This window comes from Mustela lutreola, chromosome 7 (assembly GCF_030435805.1).
Source record: "Mustela lutreola isolate mMusLut2 chromosome 7, mMusLut2.pri, whole genome shotgun sequence".
Classification (NCBI taxonomy): Eukaryota; Metazoa; Chordata; class Mammalia; order Carnivora; family Mustelidae; genus Mustela; species Mustela lutreola.
This window is the reverse complement of record NC_081296.1, coordinates 136,413,624-136,438,663: the sequence shown is the minus strand read 5'-3', so window position 1 is coordinate 136,438,663 and position 25,040 is coordinate 136,413,624. Positions and strand designations below refer to the sequence as shown.

Genomic DNA, 25,040 nt, shown 5'->3' with positions numbered 1-25,040 from the left:
AATTAAAATTTAGAACACCTAGAACAATACCTAGGACCTAAGAATTCAATAAGAGTTCATCACTGTTACTGTCTTTATTACATTCTCACGTTACTACTGAAATAAAACATCTTTTCCAGATGCTCATTTCCATTTTTATTTTCCTCTATGAAATGTCAACTGTTCTATGGGATTGTTTGTATTATCGACTGTTAGAAACTATATATTATACATATTCACACTTGAATGTTAGAATGTTACCTATGGCTTTGCTTATGGAGTTTTCTTACACAGATTTCTTATTAAGTTTGTATTTTTCACTATTGTCAATTCTTTTTTTTTAAGTGATTTTTTAAAAAAGATTTTATTTATTTATTTGACAGAGAGAGAGAGATCACAAGTACGCAGAGAGGCAGGCAGAGAGAGAGGGAGAGGCAGGCTCCCCACCAAGCAGAGAGCCTGATGCAGAGAGCCCGATGCAGGGCTTGATCCCAGGACCCTGAGATCATGACCTGAGCCGAAGGCAGAGACTTAACAAACTGAGCCACCCAGGCACCCCACCATTGTCAATTCCTTCAAAAAAAAAAATGTTCATCATACTTTTTTATAGATTTGATTTTTGTAGTCCTGCTCAAAAAACTGTTTTCTACTTTGAATTTTAAAAATGTTTTTCTTAATTTTCTTCAGATGTTTTTGTGATTTTGTTTTTTCATTTAATCTTCAGTATAGCTAGAACTTGTTGTTCATGGCATGAGGAAGAGAAAGAATCAAACACTGTATTTCCAAAGCCAATAGCCAGGTGCCCCAACATCACCAACTGAATAATCTAGTCTTTACTGACTAATCAGAAACGTCACCTTTATTTTATATTAAACTTTCCTATAAATACAGGTTTCTTTCTAGATTTTCTTTTCCATTTCATTAATCTCTGTGTCTATATCTATGTCAACACTACACTGGTTTAATATTTGTTTAGAATATTAAAATTACATGCCATGTGTTTTAGTTTAATGATTAGTTGTAATTAATAAAATATATCAAGTATACAATATGTAATCTATTAGCTGTATAATTATATGACACAATATGTTTTATATTTGAGTGGACAAATTCTGACCTTCATTTTCAAAGTAATCTTGGCTATTCTCGTGCAATTTCTCCTCCAGCTGAATTTTAGAATCATCCTGTCAAGTTCCATAAAAAAAACAGAAACAAAAAAACCCAAACTGTTGCAATTTTGCTTGGGGTTATATTTAGATTAGATTAATTTAGGAAAGAATTGACGTATTCGAGATATTTAATGTCTTCACTTAAGAAGACAGTAGCAGGGGGTGCCTGGGTGGCTCAGTGGGTTAAAGCCTCTGCCTTCAGCTCAGGTCATGATCTCAGGGTCCTGGGATTGAGCCCCGCATCAGGCTCTCTCCTCAGCGGGGAGCCTGTTTCCCCCTCTCTCTCTGCCTGCCTCTCTGCATACTTGTGATCTCTCTCTCTGTCAAATAAATAAATAACATCTTAAAAAAAGAAGAAGACAGTAGCAGGTTACAATTCTACCAATGGAAAATCTGTTTCCATATACGGTCTCCATTTTGGCTCTCAGCAAGTTATCTATAAATGAGGATGGCTAAATGTGTGGATGTTGAAGTCAATGCTTGGGAAGAAATCCCAAGCACTAGGTTTGTCTCTGTTTCTTTAAGTCTTTATCTTCTTCAGTAAAGTAGTGTGCTTTTATTCCATTAGAAGTCTTGCACATTTCATATTAGATCCAGGTGTTTTATCATTTTATTCCTGCATGCACAGAATGCTTTTTCTATCATATATTCTAAGTGGCTATTACTGATATGTCTGAGAGCTATTAATTTCTGCACATTGATACTATATCCAGTCACTTCATTCATTCATTCATTCTTTCATTCATTTACTTAGAGAGTGCAAGTGGTGGGGAGGAGAGGAGGAGAGAGAGGGGGAGAGAGAATCTGAAGCAGGCTCCTCACTCAGCGCAGAGCCTGACATGAGACTCAGAACCCCGAGATCAGGACCTGAGCCGAAATCAAGAGTCAGACGCTTAACTGACTGAGCCACTCAGGTGCAAACTTCACCCCTGTCCAGTCACTTTATCGAGTCATTTTACTAGTCCTAACATTTGCATCAGTTAATTTTCTTGGATTATTTAGGTAGGTGACCTTGCCTTCAAATAATGGGAGTTTTGTCTCTTCTTTCCAGCATTTATAGCTTCCAGTGACTTTTCTAGTTGCATCGGCTAAGACCTCTAATATAACGTTAACCTAATACGGAAACCTCTCTAAAAACACAAATTACCCAGTCCTACTCCAGGCTGCTGAATCAGAGTCTTTAAAGGGAGGGATCTAGGCATCTGTATTATATCAAACTTACAGCCAGCTCTACTATTTGTAACCATTGATGTAAAAATAATTTGAATAACTAGAAACCTAATTTTATACCTAGACTAGCTTATTATCTCATTTTATTGCACTGGTACAGATGCAACCAAGAAACATTTGTGTCTCAGTGGATTCATTCATTCGCTCAGTAAACGTTGACAGAACTCTGTTAGGTGCCAAGCACTGTTTGGGTGTTAAAGGTACACAGATTATTAAAACTTTAAAGGAGAAATTTGGGGATAAACTTCTATGTCATTTATTTTCCCGAAATCTTTTTTTTTTTTTTTAAGATTTATTTACTTGAGAAAGTGCGTGTGAGTGGAGGAGAGGGGGGAAAGGGAAAGAATCCTCAAGCAGACTCCCTGCTGAGCACAGAGCCTGATGCAGGGCTCGATCCCAGAACCTCAAGATCATGACCGGAACCAAAATCAAGAGTCTAGCAGTGCTGGGCTGAGAATAAATAAGGAGAGCACAAGCCTCAGTCCCAGAATTTAAGGGATACAGAAAAGCTCAGTAACCAAGTAAATAATACTGTGTTGCAATGTTTGTAAAAGTCAAAAACGATGTTAAAAAAAAAAAAAAAAAGTCTGTGCTGAACAAAATATCAACACTTCCAATATAAAACAAGATCCAAAAGGAACAGATTGTGGTGAGGAACAGAATATTGATAAACCCTCCCAGGGGCCATGCAAGGGCAGGGTCAGATGCTACCTTTATTTAAAATTTTAAAACTGTTCATCCTAGAAGTGTTGCGTTAATTTTTATTTTTAGAAATATTGCATTTTTAGAAATATTGCAATATTTCTAAAAATTCTTTTGTGAATAAAGATATTGCTCGTTGCGCTTAGGGAGCTGGGATTTTGCATGCAAAGGGCTCGCCTCACTTGGTCCCCTCTGGTCCTGGCCCTGCAACTGTAGTCTTATTTTTTTATCACACAACTAACTTTAGGCACCAAAGTAGGGTTTGGCGCCACCAGGGGGTGCACAGGGGCCGGTACACGGGCTCCTGGAACTCCTTGCCCTACCAAGGCAGAGCAAGGAAGATTAAAGAGAAAGGCAAACAGTTGCCTTCTTTTCTCGTGTTTTCTTCCATATTCATATATTTGCTTAAGTACTTGCCACCTTTCTTATGGCTGATTGTTCCAAAAGGAAGAGCCTGGCAGGGCCAGGACTTGGGAGGGTAAGGGAGCCCTAGTCTGGACAGCCTTGAAAACGCCCCCCTCCCCTCCCCTTCACTGCAGGAAATAACTTCAGGGACGAATCCGCAGAACTGTTGTGCCAAGCCTTGTCGGTAAGAAGTGAGGGGCGGGTGCCACTGAGAGCCCTCTGGGCCATGGCCCTGGGCCATGTGGGGGGCCTGGTGGGTGGCTCCGGGCAGAGAAGAGAGAGTTCCACCCAAAAGTCTAGGGAGCTGGTGAGGATCTGGACTCTGCTGAGCCTGACAACAGCCACGGCAGCAGCAGGGCTGTTTGGATGGGACAAAACCCTCCCAGGGGCCATCAACCGTTATAGAAAATGCGCAAGAGAATATCTTCCGTCTAAATGATCTCGTCCACTCAATTTTTGGTGCTTGGGAGCCCTCCATCACACGGCCCTGAGATGAAGGAGGTATTTGCAGCCATAGAGATGACAAAAATCACCTCTCTACACGGTTTCTTTCTCCAGACCAATTACCAAATCAAGACGCTGGATCTCAGCCACAACCAGTTCTCTGATAAGGGAGGAGAGTACGTGGGCCAGATGCTGGGTGAGTCCGCCACCGAGGGAAGGGTCCAGCAAAGGAGAGGCACTTGGCAGACGGTCGGTCACCTGTCAGGGCTGCATCCCCCTGTTTTTTATGGTTATTGAATGTTCAAATCATAAAGTGATGGAAGCCACACCCCAGACATTTTAAGTGGAGCTGACATCTGAATGTGGGCAGTTAACACTTTACAAAGATCAGAAAAGGAATAACTTGCTGACATCAGGGAGGCTAAGGGTGATTAAATAGGCACAGCAGGCAAAAACTGTAACCAAAATGATTCATTTGTTTGACAACGATAAGTTTAAAACTTGCCTCTGATAAAAAAATGTTATGGGACAATGTGAAAAGCCAAGCAGCAGACAGAGAGCACACACTAGCAGCATCCGATCATATACAAGATTTGTGTTCAGAATATTGATCAAAGATCCTGCAGATCCTTGGACAGTAAGGAACGCTCCCAGTAAAACAGTGATCCTACAGGCAGTGCAAAAAGAAAGCTAAATGCCTAAACTCTCTAGCAATTAGAGAAATGCAAAATAAAACAATGAAAAGATCCCCCTTGTCCTCTACCAAAGCTGCATAAATTTCAAGTCAGAGAATACCCAGTGCATTGAACCCAGGGGAGAAATAATAACTCTGTGGCAGTTTGGGGGAGCAGTTTGACAGTATCTAGTAAAATTGAAAATGTATATATTCCATGATACAACAATTCACCGGTGCATGTCTCAGCGACGCTCCTGCGCGTACATAGAGATGTCTGAGGAGGCTCGTTGCAGATTTGTTATAAGAAAAAAAAGAAAGAAACTAAATGTTCATTCCTAGGGGAAATGAATAGAAAAGGGGATCACCGTTAGCGGGAGAGATGCTACTCTAGATGGGGTGGCGAGAAAAAGCCCCACAAGGAAGGTGGCTTTTTGTTGAAATCTGACTATCAAAGTAGAACCAGGTTCTGGAAGCTCAGCATGCCAGGCGGAAGGAGCAGAGCCTGGCAAGTCTGAGGAAGGGGGGCGGTGGGACGGGCGGCAGAGCAGGCAGGGGAGCGGGGAGGAGAGCGGGCAGGGGAAGCATAATGGAAGAAGGAGGCCAGCCAGGTGGGCTGCCGCTGCTCAGCCGGGGCTTGGTGGGCTAAGACACGCATGAAGTCGTGTTCATCATCACATTCCCCACGTGATGGAAGTCGGCGCAGGGTGTTAGCGTCGGGGAGTGACACGGCTGGCTTTGCAGTTTAGAGGAACCGTTTTGTGAAGTTTATGCAGTTTTAGGAAGAACACAGCTGAGGACAACAAGACTCTTTTTTTTTTTTTAAGATTTTATTTATTTGACAGACAGAGATCTCAAGTAAGCAGAGAGGCAGGCAGAGAGAGAGAGAGGAGGAGGCAGGATCCCCGCCGAGCAGAGAGCCTGATGCGGGGCTCGATCCCAGGACGCTGGGATCACTACCTGAGCTGAAGGCAGAGGCTTAACCCAATGAGCCACCCAGGCGCCCCGACAACCAGACTCTTAAATACAGAGAACAAACTGGTGGCTGCTGGGATGAGGGTGGGGGGCACGGGTGAGCTGGATGGAGGCAACTGAGAGGTACAAATGGCCAGTGATAAAACAAGTAAGTCATGGAGATGAAAAGTATAGCATAGAGAACATTGTCAATAGTATCTTAATGGCGTTGTCACTGTGGTGTCACTATGGTGACACTTGCCATGGTGAGCGCTAGATAATATATAGAATGGTTGCATCGATACGTCATACACCTGAAGCTAACGTAACACTGTATGCTAATTGCACTTTAATTAAAAAGTACAAATGTCAGAAAGAAGGTCAATTAGGAGACTAATACTGTAGTCCAGGCAAGAGGGGACCGTAGCAGGAGCTGAGGGAAAAGGTAGTAACAGAGGGGAGTGGAAGGATCCAGAACAGACTTTGGAAGTAAAGCCAAAAAGACTTGCAGATGTGGAGAATGAAGGAAAGGGAGCGAGAAAGATACAGGCCTGGTTATTTTGTTTCAGGAACTGGTTGGATGGTGGTGCCATTCACTTAGAAAGGGAAACTCAGGGAGTAAATATTACGGAGGGACAGGAGTCAGGAGCCAAGACTTCTGTTTTGGTCATGTGATGTTTGCCATGCCTGTCATCTGCGGTGAGACGTGTGATCTGCTACATGGGTTTAGAACTTGGTGAACAGGTCAGGACTGGAGATCAGGACCTGGGAGTTAGAGGCATTGCAATGTATTCAAAACCATGGGGCAAGAGGAGATCATCGAGGCAAGGAGTGTGGATGGAGTTAAGATGGTGGCCATTGGACCAGTCTGACCTTCACGTGTCCCAGAGGGGAGGGGGAGCCTGAGCAGGAGTGGTCCACCTAAGTAGGGGGAAGGTGAGGTATCAAAGAGCCAAGCAAGGGATGCTTTCAGGAAGGAGAAAGTGGTCTCAGGTGGGTCAAGTGCTGCATAGACATCCAACAAGATGAGGTCAGAAAAGTGACTACAGGACCCGGCAGCATGAAGATAATTGGTGCCTGGATGAGAGCTGCGTCGGTGAAGGACCTGAGTTGAAGACCTGACTAGAGAAGGCGGAACTGAAAATGGGCCACAGAGACGTGAAATGGCAATGGGGGCGCTTCCAGGAGCTTCTTGGAGATGAGGCTGCGGCAGAAGGACGGGTGACATGGAGGCAGGAAGACTCGTAACAACGGAAAATACTCACGGGAAGGGAAGAAGAAGAAACGGGTCGTGAGAAAGGAAGAGGAGGTAGTTGCAGGACAGAGTCCTTGAGAAGGCCGACAGAGGAGCTTTGGGGAAGGGAGACAAAAATAAAGCCAGAGAAGATCAGAGAGGGAGGCAAACCAGAAGAGCAAACTGTGGGCTGCTGGAGGGGCGAGGGGAGGAGGGATGGGGTAACCGGGTGATGGGCATGAAGGAGGGGACGCGATGTTACATGCAACCGATGATTCACGGACCTCTACCTCTGAAACGAATAATTCACTGCAAGTTAATTAGCTGAATTTAAATTAGAAAAGAAAGAAAATGCTGGCAGCCATGGAGTGAGGAACAGAGGGGCCGGGATAGCCTCTGAGAAATGTGTTGAGAGAGGGAGAGCCCGGAAGTGTGTGCTCGGGGGTGACAGATGTGGGGGGCGGGTAGAAGGGGTAGGGAGTGGCGGAGGCTAGAGCTCTCCCATGTCACTGCTACCACCTGCTCAGTGAGGTGTGAGCGACACCTTCCCCAAGAGAAGGGTCCAGGCTGATAGGTCAGAGGGGAAGAGCATAGTGCACCAGCCTTGTGGGGCAGTTGGAGTCCATCTGAAACCTGATTTTCAAATACGTTAAAACTAAATTTTAGGGGCACCTGGCTGGCTCAGTTGGTGGAGCCTGTAATTCTTGATCTCGGGGCTGTAGGTTCAAGCCCCATGTTGGGTACAGAGATAACTTAAAAATAAAATCGTTTTTAAAAAACTATAAATTTGGGGTGCCTCGGTGTCTCAGTTGGTTAAGTGTCTGCCTTCGCCTCAGGTCATGATCTCAGCATCCCAGGACCAAGTCTTGCATAGGACTCTCTGCTCAGCAGACACTCTCTGCTCAGCCTGCTTCTCCCTCTCCCTCTGCCCCTCCCCCCTGCTTGTGTGCACGCTCTCTCTCTCAAATAAATAAATAAAATATTTTTTAAACAATAAATCAATAAAAACCCCTAAATTTTAAAACAACTTTAAAGTGAGACAGACTCCTATTGTATATGAGCTTTTTAAAAAATATTATTAAGGCAGCCAGTGATTCAGTGAGGCATCCTGTTAGACATTTTATATCAGTTTCCCCCAAAACCTTGTATGGGTTACTACCTCCACTTTCACAGCTAAGAAAACAGAAGTAAGGGAAGAATAAGGAGCCCACTGAAGGTCACACAGCTAGTCAGGGGTGAGAACAGAAGTCACATTTAAATGGTGTGGCCATCGAAGAGATGCAGGTGTACAAGGCACAGTAAGGGAGGAAACTGGCAGAGAAGAGGGAGTAGGAGTGAGTAAGAAGAGAATGAAGGGAGGAAGTTTGTTCTCAAAACAGTGTAAGGTGATGTGCACTTTACTCAAAGTCCGTCCTGGTGGTTGACACAAGAGACAATCAGTACACAGCGCACTGACTGTGGAAAAGAACACCGAGTAAGACATTTTCCTGAGTCTAAGGGTGAAGGCCCTCCCGCCCAGCCAAGTTTCAAGGGTTCTTCAGCCCCTTTCCAACAGTGTCCTCAGCATAGCCACCCTCCCCCAGTACAAATAACCATGATGATGAGTTTCAAGAGGATGTTTTCCCAACCCTAGGTAGCACGTAAGCAAAAATATTTTTTTAAAGACTTATTGATTGATTTTAGAGAGAGAAAGAGCTGGCGAAGAGGGAGAGGGAGAGAGTCCCAAGCAGACTCCCCCACTGAGTGCGGAGCCCAAAGCAGGGCTCGAACTCACGACCGTGAGATCATGACCTGAGCTGAAACCAAGAGTCAGACGCCTAATAGATTGTGCCCCCCAAATATTTTTAAGTTTAAAAAAAGTACAACTTCTATGCAAACTAGCTTCTAGATAAGCCTGGTGCCTCACCACTTAGAACTGATGGTGTCCCTAAAGCTTTCTGGAGGCTCCTCTGCTCCGTAGTTCTCCAAGAAAAACACATCGCGGGATATAATAGGCCATCACCGCCTCCCTGTGTAACTACAACCCTTGGGTTCCAACCATCTCTGTTAGTTGAAAGGCTGCATCACATTCCGCCAGATGGATGCTTTTTATGTACTTGACCCTTCCCCTGTGAGTCAGGAATGTTGCTTTTCTAAGTGAGGCCACGGTTAAACGCCTACAAGCATGAGACTCTGCTCATATCCTGCACCGTCTCCTTAGGAAGGGTCTCACAGGTGACATTGCTTGCATGATAGGGCACTCACAGTCCAAGAGCCAAATATCTGTGACCAGATCACATTTGCCAAATAGATTGTAGCCATCTGCTTGCCACCTGCAATATACAAATGGTATTGTTTTATTACATTGTTGCCAGCTTCGGGAGTCCTCTTACAATTTTGTCTTTCAGTGAATAACTGAAACATTATTGTCCTAGTGTCTTGCTTCGCATGATCCTTGAGTAGTTCTTATTCCCCGATGTCATGGACATCTGTCAACTCTGAGAACGGGTTCCCTGGGATTTGGGGAACACTAAGATGACTCCCTCCCTCCCCCAGCCCTCAATATAGGGCTCCAGTCACTGGATCTGAGCTGGAATCACTTCCACGTACGGGGAGCTGTGGCCTTGTGCAGCGGTCTCCGGGTAAGGCGCTCCCTGGCAGTGGTGTGTTGAGGCCAGTGAGGACGTCCAGGGCCTCCCATCCCGCCATCTCGAGCCTCTTCCTCCTGACCCCGTGGATGAGCGCACCCCATGGTTGAGCTCTCATCCGATGCTTTCCCGTTGTTAGCATCCCTCCCACAATTCCTGGATGTGCTTTATTCTTTAGTATAAATCTTACTCTGGCAAATGTACCTTGCTGGGGTCTCGGTGGCATCTTTGGGAATACATTAAGAGGGCAGTTTCATTAGAGGGTAGGGAATAACCAGGTCCTGACTCCCTCCACCAGGAGGGATCTGGAAAATTCTGGCAGAGCTCTCCCTCCTGGAGACCCCTGGGCACCCACACTGGACAGCAGCAGGGGAGAGAAACCAGGGCCTGGTGGCTGGTGGAGTCACACGCAGCCTTGCTGCTGGCGCTGTTCTCTCCCCTCCCTGAGGTTAATACGACCCTGCAGAAACTGGATCTCTCTATGAACGGCTTTGGGAACGAGGGGGCTACGGCCCTGGGGGAGGTCCTCAGACTCAACAACTCCCTGGTCTACCTAGACATCAGCTGCAATGACATCCCCAACGACGGAGTCTCCAAAATCAGCAAAGGGCTGGAGGTCAACGAGAGCCTCAAAGTTCTGAAGGTGAAGTCTTCACTTAAGCTGGGAGCAGGGTGTTTTACGTGTGTGTCCGTGTGTGTGCGCACGCGCGTTCAGGTGTGTGTGCGTGCATCATCTGTGTGTGTGTGTGTTTTTATGTTGGGCGGGGGCGGCAGGGTGATGGGGTTGCATGTTGCTGGGGAGAATTGTTAGGAAAATTCGCCTTATGCTTCACAACCCTAGTGTTACCCTCTGCTGTGCCCTGGCACATGGGCTCATCTCCCAACCCGTCTTCCTTCCTCCCACCTGGGCCTTTGCTCCACACTGAAGCCAGAGTGTGCGTTTTGAGCATAAATCTCACTTCCACCTGGACCAGCATCTAGTACCCTTCAGCTTAGACCCCCGCCTGGCTTCCTGTAGTTCAGAGCCAGTTCTCTCCTTCTGGTGTGCTTCTCCAGACTCAGTTTGGCCCAGCTCTCCCAGTGGCCTCGGCTCAGTCTCCCCTGTAATGCTCTTCCCCACTGTTCCCTGCCCCTACCTGAGTCACTGCCCCAGCTCAGTGCCCTGCTCCAGCAGCCGTCCTCATGGACCCTCAGATCTCAGCTCACCCCTTCATGCAGAACTTGCCAGGTTCCTCCCTAGACTCTCATTCCAGTGACTCACTGACTGTCTGGTCACCCCCACTGGTGTGAGACCTGCACCAGACCAAAGACGCTGTTTTCTTCTGCCCATTATTTTACCCCTTGTACCTATGGACACATAATAGATGCCCAATGAATGTCCTTTAATGAAAGAATGAATACATCTTTCATTTTATTTGTAAAAAGACTTAATGTATTTATTTGACAGAGAGAGACAGGGAGAGAGGAAACACAAGTGGGGGAGTGGGGGAGGGAGAAGCAGTCTTCCCACTGAGCAGGGAGCCTGATGTGGGGCTCGATCCCAGGACCCTGGGATCATGACCTGAGCCGAAGTCAGATGGTTAACAACTGAGCCACCCAGGCATCCCTACATCTTTCATTGTAAATTGATTGGCTTATAGGGGTGCCTGCCTCTGCCGGTTGCCCCCACCCCTAGCTTGTATGCACTCTCTCTCTCTCTGTCAAATAAATACATAAAATCTTTAAAAATAAATAAATACATAGATTGGCTTATAGATGCTAAAATCTAACACAGAAGCTCCTGGGCGGGGCGCCTGGGTGGCTCAGTGGGTTAAAGCCTCTGCCTTTGGCTCAGGTCATGATCTCAGGGTCCTGGGATCGAGTCCCGCATCGGGCTCTCTGCTCGGCGGGGAGTCTGCTTCCCTTCCTCTCTCTCTCTGCCCACCTGTCTGCCTACTTGTGATCTCTCTGTCAAATTTAAAAAAAAAAAAAAAAGCAGCTCCTGGGCGGTTAGAAAACAGATGACAAAGGAGGCCTTCCATTACCAGTTTCCCTTTCTGGAGCTCCTGCCATGAGGCAGGTGCCTATCAGGGGGCTGGCTTCTTGCCCCCCACACGGCCCTCCAGCATGGGCTCCATGCGCGCCCCCTGTCAGATGGGAAAGCCGAACCTACGTGACCAGCTCAGGCCCTGCAGCTCGAGAGAGGCAAAGAAGTCAGCCTCGCCTGGCTTCCCGCTGCAACTCCAAATTCCTCAAGATGGGAGAGGGGGTGATTCGGGGGCCACAGATGTGGGGGTGCTGGTGGAGAAGGACAGGAGTTCGAAGTCAGTGACAGTGAACTGTCATCTCAGAGGACAGGCACCTCAGCACTGCAAAGAGGAAGCCAGCTTCCCAGCAGTGGAGGGAGCAGGGGGACCGGCTGGGGACCGCGAGAGGTGACAGTGAGGTCTGGCCCGAGCCAGAGGAAGAGTAACTCAGAAGAGAGACTGACTGATGCAGCCTGCCTGGGATTCAGCCTCCGTGGAACCATGAAGCCAAGTTCAGAGCACCCGAATCGTAAAAGATTGAAACGTTGCCTCAGCAACATGACAACGGGGGTTTTCTCTACTGGGTGGGGTACTGGCGATTTTAACATTTTTTCTACCTCTCTTTGAATTTCTTGTATAATGACCATGGGTCACTGTTTAAATGTTTAAACATATTGTCATGTGTTTAAATATATGTAAAATTCTCTTAATGTTTTAAAATGAAAGGAAAAAGTTTTAAACACAACTTAAAACCTACCTCTCAGCTGGGGTGTAGGTGGGAGCCAGGTGAGTCTTGCGCCTGGAATGATCTCCTATTCTCCACGTCGAGCACGGCCCTCCTTTCCCTACTCTTGGAAAAAGAAGGATTTCCCCAGGGAAGTGTGTCAACCAAAGGCTTCTGAAGCTAAGCCTTAGGAAGTCCGTGTTCTCTCTCTCGAGTCCATCGGAGCCAGGGAAACACCGGACACAGAGTATGTGCTCAGTGAAAGTTCTGGAAGCCTCATGAAGATACCACCTGGCAGAAAGCCTACAATAATAATAACTAACATTCATTTGCTGCTTAGTGGGTACAAAGCATCCTTTTGAATGCTTTGCTTGAATTGATTTATTGGAACCTCAGAGTGGCCCGAAGCGATAGGTACCCAGTGGTCAGGGAATTAATCCAAGGCCAGCAAACTAGGAAGCAGAGCCACTGGGCTCTGTGTTCCTTGCTGTTAACCACTACACCAAGCTTCAACAGCTCTCAGCTGCCTTGGGATCATGCCCTACGTGCTCAGCTAGGCCTTTATGGTCCCTGTGAAGCTCTGTGGCTCCTGCTCAAGAGATGTTTGCCATTGCCCAAACACCTCTGCACCTTTGCACTTGCCTGCCCCTGTCTGCTTTGGTGCATCTCATTCCCTCTTCTGGTCCTGCCCCCGCTTCTTCCAGACCTGAAGAATCCCCATTATTTCTGCAAGGCTTACCTCAAGTGTCCCCTCCCCAGTGTTGGATGCCCCTTTCCTAGCTTCCGCGGTACCAGGGTGTGCCTCTGTCACTGCCCTCATGCACTTCTGATGCCGTTCACACGTTTGCCTGCGGCCCGCTCTAGACTGGAAGCTGAGGGAAGGCAGAGACCTGTCCTGTCTGCCTGTGCGTCCCTTAGCACGTTTCCCAGCAACTGGCACATGGTAGGTTTGCTGGCTGGATGGATGGACGAACAGATAGATGAATGGATGAGCAGTGAGACGGACAAGCAGATGGGTGTCTGGACAAACAGGCAGGGAGACAGGTGCTTGCAGAGAAGTCTGGGTGGAAGACAGAGATGACAATTTGATGGGAAGTAACGGAAGCCGGGCTCTGAGCCTGCCTCTCCTGTCCCCACCTTATCCCTTGCATCTCTCGTCCCTCTTCCCACAGCTTTTCCTGAACCCTATGAGTATGGATGGGGCTGTTTCACTTATCCTGTCCCTCAAGAGGAACCCCAAATCCAAGATGGAAGAGATCGACATTTCCGTGAGTGATCAGACGGCGCTTGCTAGCACCAGGGCGCACGCCGGGGGCATCAAGAGCTCTATCCCTCCCACAAGTGCTCCGGTGACAAGGTCACTCCTTTTGGAGTACAACTTGGCCCTCTCTCGGGGTCCTTTTAGCAGGAGTAGCCACTCCCTCCGTAACTTCACGGTGTGACATCCCAGACCGGAGCGCGGGTGGGTCTGGGAGCAGAAAGAGCAGAGACCGAGAAGGGATCCCCAGAGCAGCCTTCGCTCACCGCCAGCCCAGCTCATGGACAGCCCTGGCTCCAGGACGGTTCCAGAACCACAGAACTTTTAGAATCTGTGTAGTTAACACACACATAATCTGTATTTGTATCCCATGACATGGGCCCCCTGAGAGTAGAAGGTAAGGGTTAACCCCCCGATGGAGGAGGAGGCCCGAGGAAGAGACGACACTGGGCCAGGTGTTCTTGCCTGGATCATCAGACAGGCGGCGGCTGGTCCTCCGCTTTATACCGGTCCCTCCCCGCCCCCCAAGTGAGCTTCTATGCCCCAGCTCATCGGACCCCACTCTGGGAGGTGGGTGGAGTTTTCTCATGTTCCAGAGCGACCATGACCACAATATTGCAGTCCAGGGGCTCACACGATAGAAATGTATTATCTCACAGTTCCGTAAACCAAGGCCCAGGATCAAGGTGTTGGCAGGATTGGCTCCTGCAGAGGACTATGAGGAGGAGGGTTTGATGCTTCTCCCAGCTTCTGGCCATTTGCTGGCAATCGTGGATGTTCCTTGGCTTGTAAGAGCATCACCCTGATCTCTGCCTTCAGCTTCAGACGGCGTTCTCCCCGTGTGCATGTCTGTCTCTGTTTCCAAATGTCCTTTTTAGAAGGACACCAGTCACAACGGATTAGGGTCCACTCCAAAAACCTCATCTTGACTCCATCCTCTAAAAAGACCCTATTTCCAAATAAGATCACCTTCACAGGTATAGGGGATTAGGACTTCAGTATCTCGTTGGTGGGAACGCAGTTCAACCCATAACAAGAACTTTTCCTCATCCTTCTATGTATAAGGAAAGTGAAACAGAGAAGTTAGGTCACTTGCCCAGGATCACAAAGGCAAGCGAGAAACTCGACAAGGGATAAACCCAGGGCTTCTGCCTCTTGCTCTAGAGTTCTATCAAGACACAGTGTTAAAGTCAGGTTACATTATTTTAACGTCCCACAAATACGATGTTTTGCCAAGATTTTATTGCCATGCAATAGTATCAGTGATGGTATTTTGAAGATTTAAGCCCAGGCTCCTTGGAACTGAGTAATAAGTGAAATTTGGACTTAGGTTTGCCCCAATTATAAAACATTGGAAAAACACCCCTGCTTTTCTTTTCCCATTGTTCTCTTCCCCTTGCTCCATGCCCCCGGGGTCCACCTTTGCTCACAGTCTGTCTCCTCGGGGGCCCTCTGCCCACCCTCACCCAATAGCTCTGGCCTTGCACACCCCCCATGCGGCCTTAGCCCCCACCCCACCCTGCTTCTGGGGCATTTGCTGTCCCCCGAAGCCTGCCCCAGTGCAGGCTGGAAGGCATGTCCTATGGCACTGTCTTGCCGTCTGAGGGAACGTTTAGAAGCGGTGCTATTTGGCTAATCCCAGATGGCACAGGACGCCACGAGCTGGGATCCCCCGCCCCCTTAAAAGCCTACCAGCCGCACAGACAGGTCTGAATTAGACTTTTCCCTCCCTTTTGTCATCTCTCCTGATGTAACTCTAAACAGTGTTGGAACCCCTTCATTGTAGATGAACTTTCTCTAGAATACCTACAAACTGGGATGAGGTAAGCCTTCAGCCCTTAAGCACGGGTTTAATGATCTGAAGTGGCAAATAATTCCTCAGAACCACATCTGAGGAATGAGACGGGCTCACCCAACCAGGGGAGGCTCGCTTGGGCCAAACACTGCTTCACAGAACACGTCTTCTCCCGTGGCCTATCACCCCGCTCGGAGGGCACTTCCAAAAGGGGAGTTCCCAGTGAGTTTTGAGTCAGGATGGGGTGGTTGGGGTGAGGAATCCTCTTCCGGGGCATCTGCTCTAAAGTCCAATATGGTGTAGAAATGGACATTTCAGGGCTTTTGTCTCGGGCGCCGTCTCCTACCCCCATAGCTGGGTGTCATCTGTCACACGCAGACACTGAGGCTCACCCCCCAAGAGCCGAGGAGACAGTGTGGGACAGGCTGCCCCTCAGCTGGAACAGTCGATCAAAATCACGTGCGAACCTTACAAATCAAATTGCAAGCTCTGAGAACAACGAAGGACCCCAGGCTAGGAGCAGCACTGCAGAACAAGCTGGAAAAGAAAACAAACAACAACAACAACAAAAAATCCCCAAACCAAAACCTCTGCTTTTGTCTTGGATGCACCTGCTGGTCTGAGGGGGTGGAGAGGTGGGGAGGGGGCCGGGGCGTGGAGATGGTACAGTGGATGGCTTCCTCATGTTGGGTCCCCTCTCTTCCTGCCTCAGAATGTGCTGGTGTCTGAGCAGTTCCTAAAAATATTGGACGGGGTGTGTGCCATCCACCCTCAGCTGGATGTGCTGTACAAGTCCGTGCAAGGCTTCTCTGCCAAGAAAGCGCTCCTCCAGTGGACGAACCCCATGAAACTGATCCAGGTGAGCCCTTGCCTTCCTCCCCGAGACCCCAAGGACCCAGAGGCTCCCCTCCCCCAAAGCGTCTGCACAGTCCTCTCTGACAAGGAACGTCTCAGACGTGGAATGTTCCTTGTGGATGTTGGTTCCCCCAGCAGTGCTTCCCGACTCCCCGAGGAAGGGGCCATCTGGGACCTGGCTGGAGGGGAGGGGAGGGGAGGGCCCGGTCTTGGAACAGGATGGTTTCTACCAGCCAGGCTCCTCCAACCAAGGCAAGTCGCTGCGCTCTCTGAGCCCCAGTCTCTTCTTGTGGAAAACAGGTAGAACAACACGACTCACCCCAGAAGGGCTGTGGAGAGCCAATTCTGTTAAACACACATGAAGGGCTTAGAGCCATGCCTGGCCAATAATAAGCGCCCAGCAAAGGCAAGCTCTTGCCAATGAGTGGTAAGGATGGCCAAGACACTCCCCGGCTCCCCCGCCCCCGCCGTGGTAAGGACAGCTATTGGATGGCTCTGGCTAAGGAGAGACTCTCAGGTCCTTTCTATCTCGTGGTCACCTGCTCCTAGCTCAAGTCTCAGATCACAGGAGGCAGGTGGAACCCATGGAAATGAGAAATCAGTTTTAGAGCTGCAAGGATGCTCGTCGGGTCTGATCAGCTCACAGAGGAGCATCCAGCGCAGGCTGGTGTTCCCACTCCGGACTCTCGTTGGCAGCCGGGTGGACGGGCCCCTGCTGGGTGCCCACTGGCTGCTATCTGGGGTGATGCGGCGCCCATGCGGGTCCTATGGGCTGTGTGCTAATGGGGCTGCTTCCTGCTCCTTGGTTGGTCTGCTCTGTGCCTTAGCCTCCAGGACTAAATTGAAAAGCTCTGCGTGCAGAATATTGCTGTGTGGAAAGTTCTAGAAGGCAGGGGGTATCAAGTATCTTCACGAGTCAGATGACATCAATGGAACCAAGGGAAAACCACAGGAATGGAGTTCTGAGATGCAAAGTGGGGGCTCCACCCCGTGTTTAAAACAGCATAGAAATCTTTAGGAATCTCATAAGAATTCCAGATTAGAGACCAAACCTGATGTGCAATGGAAAACATAGTCCTTCCCCTCGGGGTGGGGTTGGGGGGCAACAGTCTGGTTGGGAGGATCGGACAGATGCGGTAACTTTTCATAGATATATGACAGATAATAAATGAGTGACAGGCAGCAAATATCATCCAAGTCCAGAGCAGAGGCCACTGTGGGATTAGGCAAACAGAAAAGGACACGTCTTGGGGAAGGGCCTTGAAGAGCAAAAAGGATTCAGGTGAGTGACAGCGACAGGGAGGAAGTTCTGGGAATAGGATTCCCACCAGCAAAGGAGCCGGGGGTGGTACACACCATGTGCTTGGGGGATGGGCAGGACCACGCAGCTCCAGCAAAAGAACCCCGTGATTCCAGGCTCCTGCAAAGCCTGGCAGTCAAGGCTGCGCAGGGAGGCGCGGGCTGGCTGGGGCTCATTGTTGGGATTTGATCTCACAGGACGTAGGGAGCCAGCGATAGTTGCTGAACAGTGGGAGATGTGAATCCAGCAGGACTGAGGGATAAGTTTTCAGGCAATGGAGAGGAAATGAACCGAAGAGGGTAAAGATGAGAGAGGGAACACCAGTGAGGACACTGTGATCGTATGATAACAGCATTCTAGAGTGGTGCTCTGCCTGAGAGCGGCAGTGGAAGTGGAGGGACTGATGTCGCAGGTACCATTATGGGGCATCTCCAGGATTTGGTGAATATTTGGGTACATGGTGCATGCGTGTGAGTGTGTGTGAGTATGTGTGTGTTCGGAGAAGGAAGGCTTGTCGTCATAGGAGAGAGCCAAAGACAACCCCAAGAGTTCGAACAGGCGACTAGAAAAATTGGCAGGGGAAGCAAAGTCTTCTCTGGCCGCACCCTCTCTCCCTACTCCTCCCCACTGGCTCTGCACAGTTGAACCCCACGGGATTTCCCCCTGTTTATCTACACCAGTTCTCGCTCAACCTCAGGCCGGTGCACACGCATGTTCCTCTGCCTGGAACACCCTTCCTCCTGCCTTCTGTGTCTCACTCGCTCCTACTCTTCCTCTAGGTCTCTACTCAAGTTCACGTCCTAGGGCAACCCTTCCAGATTCCCTAGTCGGGAGTGCTAGCCCCTCTCTGAACCCGTCCAGGGCAGGAGCAATGATGGGTTATATCAGTAGCACCTACCAGAGCCACGGGCCCTTCTTGAGCTGGTCCAAGCTCTTGTTGCTGACCACACAAGCCACTCTAACTGGTTTTAAGCAAAGAGGGATATATTACCAGAGACCGACCCCAGAAAGGTGGAGGGGGGCTGAAGAAACAGACTCCTAGTTTAGGTTCCAGAAACGGCTCCCCCAATCCCCGACGTGGGCTGCCAGTGTGGAGTCAGCTTCTGCTGTGAACGGGAGGCTGCCCAGTGGGGAATCAGCTGCCGAATCAGGCCCGCCCCACAGCTGCCTCCCGCCTGCTCAGACCTCTCACACAAGCCTCCCCTAGCAGCTTGGTGAAACGCATCTGATTCAGTCGCCTAGCTGCAAGGGAGGTTAGGGAAGGTCCGTGTTTAGCTCTGCAGTGTCTGCCTCATGGAGCTGCGTGTGTGGAGGGGACCGGATTCATGGCGGCTCACCCGTGGGGTCCCCCCCAGGGCTGGCAACCGCTGGGAGGGTCGAGCTGCCTGAGAGTCACCTGGGACGTGTTGGCCTGTGGAGCTAGTGGGTGTCAGCATGGACTTGTGGGCAGCTGAGCCGCTCAGGATGCTGAAGTCAGGTCCCTCCGGGGAGAGAGGCAGCGCACCCCAGAGGGGTTGGTGCGGGGGAGGCAAGAGCAGGACTGAGGACTGGTCCCTGAGGAGTTCCCCAGCAAGCATGCTATCTGAGGGAATGTCTGTCAGTCCAGCTGGGCCTCAAAGGCCCATCGAGAGTGCGAGGGGAAGAGACACGTACACATACTTCAGAAGGACCCCAAAAGAATGTTTAAATGATACGGAAGAAGTGTTCACAGTGTATAAGTACAATGCGTTCTATAACAGTATGGACGATAGGAAAATGTTGGATGGATGGAGAGACAGGAGACAGGTAATAGATGATAAATGAATGATAGACAAACAGACAGACAGAACAAACAGCAGGGACTCTAATTCTTCCCTCTTTGGAGTTGTCTGGAGATCCTGCTCCGCGGAGTGGGGGCTCCTGGAAAGCGAGCAAACCCCCAGAGTCGTCATGGCGGGCAGCTCGCCACGCCTCACCCTGTGCGGGGCTCCTGGGCTCAGGCAACCGCCACACACAGGAGACTTGGGCTCCCCCGTCTCCTTTGTACACCTCCCCTCCGCTTGCCAGGCTGCCCCTTTGGCAGGGGGCGGCGGGTGGGGTGGTGGGCGGTGAGTGGGTGTTCTAAAGCCAGTTGTGTGCTCCTGGGGTCTCCTGCTTCTCTCAGAGCTATGCCGACCAGCACAAAATCACAGTCCTCGACTTCTTCAAGAGCTTGAACCCTAAGGGAATGATGACGATGCCTGTGGGGGACTTCCGGAAGGCCATGATACAGGTGTGCGGACCCCTGTGGCTATAGCCCAGGGGGTGGGGGGTGGTGTCTGTGTGTGTGTCCGTCCGTGTGTCTGTGTCTGCATGTGTGTCTGTTTGTGTGTGTTTATGTGTCTGTGTGTATCTGTCTGTGTATATTTGTGTGTGTGTCTGCATATATCTGTGTGTCTGCATGTGTTTGTGTATCTCTGCGTCTGTCTCTGTGTGTGTCTGTGTGTGCCTGTGCTGTCTATGTGTCTGTGTATCTGTATGTGTGAATATCCGTGTGCGTGTGTGTTTCTGTGTCTGTGCGTATCTCCATGTCTGTCCATGTGTCTGTGTGTCTGCATGTCTGTCTGTCTGGGTGTGTGTGTCTGTGTGTATGTCTGTCTTTCTGTCTGTGTCTGGGGGCTGCTGACCTTGCCCGGTCCATCCACCCCTTCAGCAGGACATGGTCCCCCTAAACCTGCCCCAAGTCAGGGAGCTGATAAAGAAGCTGGATGACAAGACAGGCATGGTGAACTTCAGGTCAGTGTGGGCCCGGCGGCCATCTGATCCCGCTTCTGCCCGGGAAGCCCCGCTGCACCCCCCAACCCCACAGGCGCCCGGGGCTGAGCTGAGCTCCAGGTGCACCCAGCACTCCATGAGGCGACCTCACCTCCATGGAAGCAGCTGGCTGCACTCTCCGGGGCTCCCAAGCCCACCCCACGGTCTGCCCTCTGCCTCAGCTTCCCCTCAACCACAGGCTGCTGGCTGCAGGGCCAGACTCTGGGGACACAGTGAGGTGACACACCGGAGTGCATGGCTAGACTCCAGCATGTTGGGAGGGGTCTGTAGGTCCCCTGGGAGCCCAAAGAGGAGGATCACTCCGGCAGGACTGTTGTGGTTCGGTGGTTTGTGACATAGTCTCCATCCCTTAAAGAGACAGGAAGGGGCTGGGATAACAGTCATAGGGATAACGACACTGTCCATGAGCCCTGTCCATGGGCCCTGTACTCTGCGGGCCACTGGGCCTGCCCAGGTGCCCTAGCGGCTGTCGTCGCCTGCACGCGGTGACGGACACTGAGCTTTGGAGAAGGGCAGCACGGGAGCTCAGTGCGCACACAGAACACGGCAGCTGTGCCCTTTGAAGCCAGGCCTGTGTGCTGGATCTCCTCGCCGAGGCCTGCCGATTGGGCTCCCGTCTGGCCCCGCAGCTGCGTGTCTTATAGTGTCCTTCGGGAGCTCTAGCCAAGGGATCCCCTCTGGCCCTGCCCCATAAGCCCTCCCCGGGTACCTCCGTCCTGCGCCCCAATCAGCGTGTGTGTGGGTGATATAGTAGTTTAAAACAGGCTCCGGGGCCAGACCACCTGAGGCCCCAGGCCAGCCCCACTCCTGGGCATGTTACCCAGACTCCTCGGGCTTCAGTTTCCCCATCTGTACTATGAAACTCATGATAGTATTCACGGCTTTGGAGTTTTTGAGGACTGAATGGATGAACACCTATAAAACGTTAAGAACGTTACCTGGCATGTGGCAGGCTCAGGGGACACACATGTTTTCTTACAAATTACTGCACCCTCACACACACACTGTTTCTTATTTCTCATAAATAGACCCATGTTATCACGTTCCTCTGAACTTGCTTTGCCTCCCAGTCTGTCTTGGCAATCTTTCCAGGTTTGTACATTTAGAACCATCTCTGTCTTTTTTAAATGCCATGTGCTAGTTCATAGCACAGACATCTCATCCTTGAAGCTCAATTTTATGGACGTTTAAAGCATTTCCATTGTTTTGCCACCACAAATAAGACTGTAACCAGCATCCTTTTGTCTATGGCGTTTGCCCCAGTCTCTCTCACAAGGGCTCGGCACAGCGGATCCCGTGCAATCCCTGTGCCGAAGGGGGTGCACGTTCTGAATGTCAACCTACAACCAAACCCTTGCCAACAACGTGAACCAGCTCACTGCCCCGTCCCCGGGCCAGCACGGAGACTTACCCAAGTTCAACCCTCTGCCACCAGGAGGGGTGGGCGGACACATGGTCTCTCGTGGATCGGAGTCTGCCTAGACATTCCCGCCAGCCTGCCCCGAGCCTCCACTGACACTGTGTATCCCCTCACCTTTCAAACCAGTCTCCTGAACATGGCGAAGCCATAGCAACAAGTCTGGTCTGGAAAGAAGTCCTGGCGACCCAGAAGTCCTGGCAAGTCAGACGGTGGCAGGGAGGAAGCGGAGATCTGTCTGAAACCCCCGTAGACACACATCAAGGCCAGGCTGTGAGCGAGGCAATAAAGTCTGCCTGGGTCTCCGCGTCTCTGGGCTGCTGGTGGGGTGCCCTTCCCCCGGGGGCAGCACCGCCTCATCTGAGTGACCAGCAGGGGGCGCATCCTCAGCAGCCTTGGTGGGAGCTGTGAAAACAAATTGGGAATGGGATGGGGTTGTTGCTAGGCAGCAAGAGAAAAGCGGGGAGGGGGAGCAGGGGAGACCAGTGCAAAACAGTGGTCATCATAGTAAATGTAAACTGTGTCCAGGAGAGAGATTTCTGAGATGCTGGAAGCAGCGGTTGAGGGAACAGATGCTCATGAAACGAGATCGGGGACCTCTGGAAGCAAAATGCTGAGGGGCCACGTGGAGAGAGCCCAGGATGGGAGACGGAGACCTGGTGGTGGCCTGGCGCTACCTAGCCACCTGACCTTGGAGCCTTATGCTTCCATCTGAAAAGTAGGACAGCTGAACTAAAGGCTTCCTAATCTGTTCTGGGGAATCCATTACTCCGCATTTCTTTTCTAAAATTCCTTGGAAGCTAGGGAGAAAAAGGGCTGCTTAGCATAAAAGCAGGGATAGTCAAGACCAGCCTGAGCTGCACAGGTAGGGGGATGAGTACCTTAAAGGCTTCTGATCAACCTCGCCAGTTATCTTTGTGGATGAACAAAGGCAGGGACCAAAGCATGCATTTCTGTAGCACCACACAACACCTGGCACTTGGTAGATGCTCAATAAAACCTACGGAACGGACAAATGCATGCACGTGGCGATTGTTTGGGGCAGGTGATGGGAAACTGGGAAAATTGGGGGGTAACCAAGAAACGACGCTTTGAGCACCGGTGGAGTGCCAGACCGACGTCTAGGCACCCAGTTACCACCCTGGGTTCCACTTTGCGTCACTGGGGGTCGAGCTGATGCCAAGACCTCTCTGCACATGGGGCAGAACCGTTATTCGAAATAATTTATGCCTCCTCCCCACAGTGCATTTTCCCCTTCCCTTTCCTTAATCGACGTGTTAGTCTGTGGTTGAATTTCCATTGCTTGGGTGGCATGGGAGCTCGGAGTCAAAATGAGGATAATGAAAGAAAATAAATGCAATAAGGGATTTGAGGGCTGAAGCTCACATCTACCATACTCCTCAGGGTATGTAGATGTCTTGTGCTCCAACTCCACAAATAAATCGAATCCCTTTGAAGTCAGGCTATGTCTTTTAAGTTTATTATAATCTATAAATTTCTCCATCAAGTCTCCTGCCCATACTGAGCATCCAAAAATTGCTGGTGTCTGGTGGAACCCTGAGGATTATGAAGCCACAGAGTATCAGAATTTGAGGACTGTGGGCCACGGATCAGTAAAACAGCAAAGTTTTCTCAAGATGCTTTTAATCCATCTCTTGCATAAAAATGAAAAGGCAGCAATCCTCTGATCAAATGTTATTTTTTGTTTGGGTAGCTTTGGGAGAATTATGGAGATCTAGGGAAGCTGAAATGCACCCCTACCACCACGCCCGACCTTCCAGGCCTTTCCTTGACACTGCCACCCCCAAGTGGGTGAAGGATGGCCAAGTAACCGCCTGGGAGCCTTCCCAAAGTGGGAGTAATTCCCACGAGTGGCCACTAGGTGTCAGGTCAGCTCCAGAAGTCCTGGTGAGCACGTCTTTTCCAGATCTTACAGACTGTTCTATGGGCTTTGCCGCCCACTTTCTATGATTCCCCCACAAGACCCCCACCTGAAATCTGAGCCCCGTAGGGTCCAGCAGCCTGACACTTGGGCAGACCTCTCCAAGGCTCAGTGTTGTCCTTGTGAATTGAGATTTCTAACACCTATCGTTTCTCCCTTGCTGTAAGGAAGAAGATCAAGGGGCTGGTAAAAACCGTAAACATTCAGTCCCCTCCCTTATTCAGCCCACCCTGGAGCTGGGCAAGAGCCAGGAGGAGACAGTGATTCACTGCGGAGGGCGGACTGCACATGGAACTCATCCTCTGACAACTGGCTTGCCAAGTCTCTCCAGACTTGGTGGGCAGGAGGACCCAGGCGGGAGCTGGGAGCCCAAGGTGGAGGTAGAGGAAACTTGCAGAAGTAGGAGAGGCTGGCAGGTGGAAATGGCCCAGAGGGACTGGCCCCGAAGCGGGTCAGGCGGCAGCCCCCGGAAACAGCACCCTGGGTGTGACCCTCCTTTCTTGCCCTAACTCAATTAGCTTTGTGTGCTCTTTGCTCCTCCCAGAGACCCTGTATAGAAGGTCTGTTCTTACCCCCATTTTACAGTTGGGGAAATGGAGGCATGGAGAAGTTAAGCATCTCACTCAAGGCTGAGAATCAGACCCTAAGGATACTGCTGTGGCTCCCTGGGGTCTTAACCACTATGTTTCCTGCCCCTCTGTGGCTTCCAAGGGGGAGTTTCAGATCAAGACAGGGAAGTTGAAACACACTTACATTGTTTATACTCCTTCTGCCACAAAGTGAGGAATAACTAAACCCATAAGCAAGCATGAGCTCCCGGCCAGGCTAGACTAGCCAATGGGAGGGAGGCAAAAGCAGATGGTAATGCTGTATTGCAGCTGATTTCCGAAGGTCAGGTTCATAGGCTCTCCCTGTCCCCTGCATCGCTCAGGAATTGCACCAGGGTCTTGGATGGGAGAACAGAAGGAAGTGTCTGGAAAGTTCGGTGTGCCAGCATCATAAAGTGGCTAAGCACACAGATTCCGATATGTGGCATCTCTGGGTTTGAATTCTGCCTGGCTTTACCACTTGCCAGATCTGTGACTTTGAGCAAGTTCCTCGGTCCCTCTGAATCTCAATTTCCTCATCTGCAGACAGAAACAATAATGGTATCCTGCCCCACAGGATGGCTGTGAAGATTGAATGAGCTCATGCATGTGACACACCGAGCCCAAGGCCTTGCACACAGTTAGGACTTCTTATAAGGGTGACCTCATCACGGTGGGCGTTCCTTTCAGAGAGGAGGGATGAGAGGAGCCCTAGGTCCAGCAGGCACGGTAATGACCAAACCAAGAAGCCGTCTCTGAATTATCCAAGTACTGGGTCTTTGAAACACCATGGAAGCATTCTAGTCTCAGGCTTTGGTTAAAGACTTGCATAAAAATCAGAATTTGTTCAGAATCTTTTTTTTCAAGACTTTATTTATTTATTAGAGAGAGAGTGAGCACAAGCGGGGGGGGGAGGGAGGGAGAGAGACAAGCAGACTCTCCGCTG

The 25,040-nt window shown here is 50.1% G+C and overlaps 1 protein-coding gene across 11 annotated transcripts in view; it reads left to right on the top strand.

The window, feature by feature from the left end:
* The window catches only part of LRRC74A (leucine rich repeat containing 74A), a 46,802-nt gene extending 23,835 nt beyond the window's left edge, over window positions 1-22,967 (top strand). For 6 of the 11 annotated variants that reach the window (XM_059182737.1, XM_059182736.1, XM_059182731.1 and 3 more), the window contains 8 exons: window positions 3,620-3,669; window positions 4,044-4,125; window positions 9,326-9,411; window positions 9,866-10,060; window positions 13,320-13,415; window positions 15,913-16,059; window positions 19,499-19,606; window positions 20,027-21,714. In XM_059182737.1, coding sequence (XP_059038720.1) covers window positions 3,620-3,669; window positions 4,044-4,125; window positions 9,326-9,411; window positions 9,866-10,060; window positions 13,320-13,415; window positions 15,913-16,059; window positions 19,499-19,606; window positions 20,027-20,482 — 1,220 coding nt within the window. In that variant the 3' untranslated portion in view covers window positions 20,483-21,714. Of the gene's footprint in view, window positions 1-3,619; window positions 3,670-4,043; window positions 4,126-9,325; window positions 9,412-9,865; window positions 10,061-13,319; window positions 13,416-15,912; window positions 16,060-19,498; window positions 19,607-20,026 lie in introns of all 11 variants that reach the window. The other 5 variants (XM_059182734.1, XM_059182732.1, XM_059182733.1 and 2 more) reach the window with 5 other exon arrangements.
* The last annotated feature ends 2,073 nt before the right edge of the window (window positions 22,968-25,040 follow it).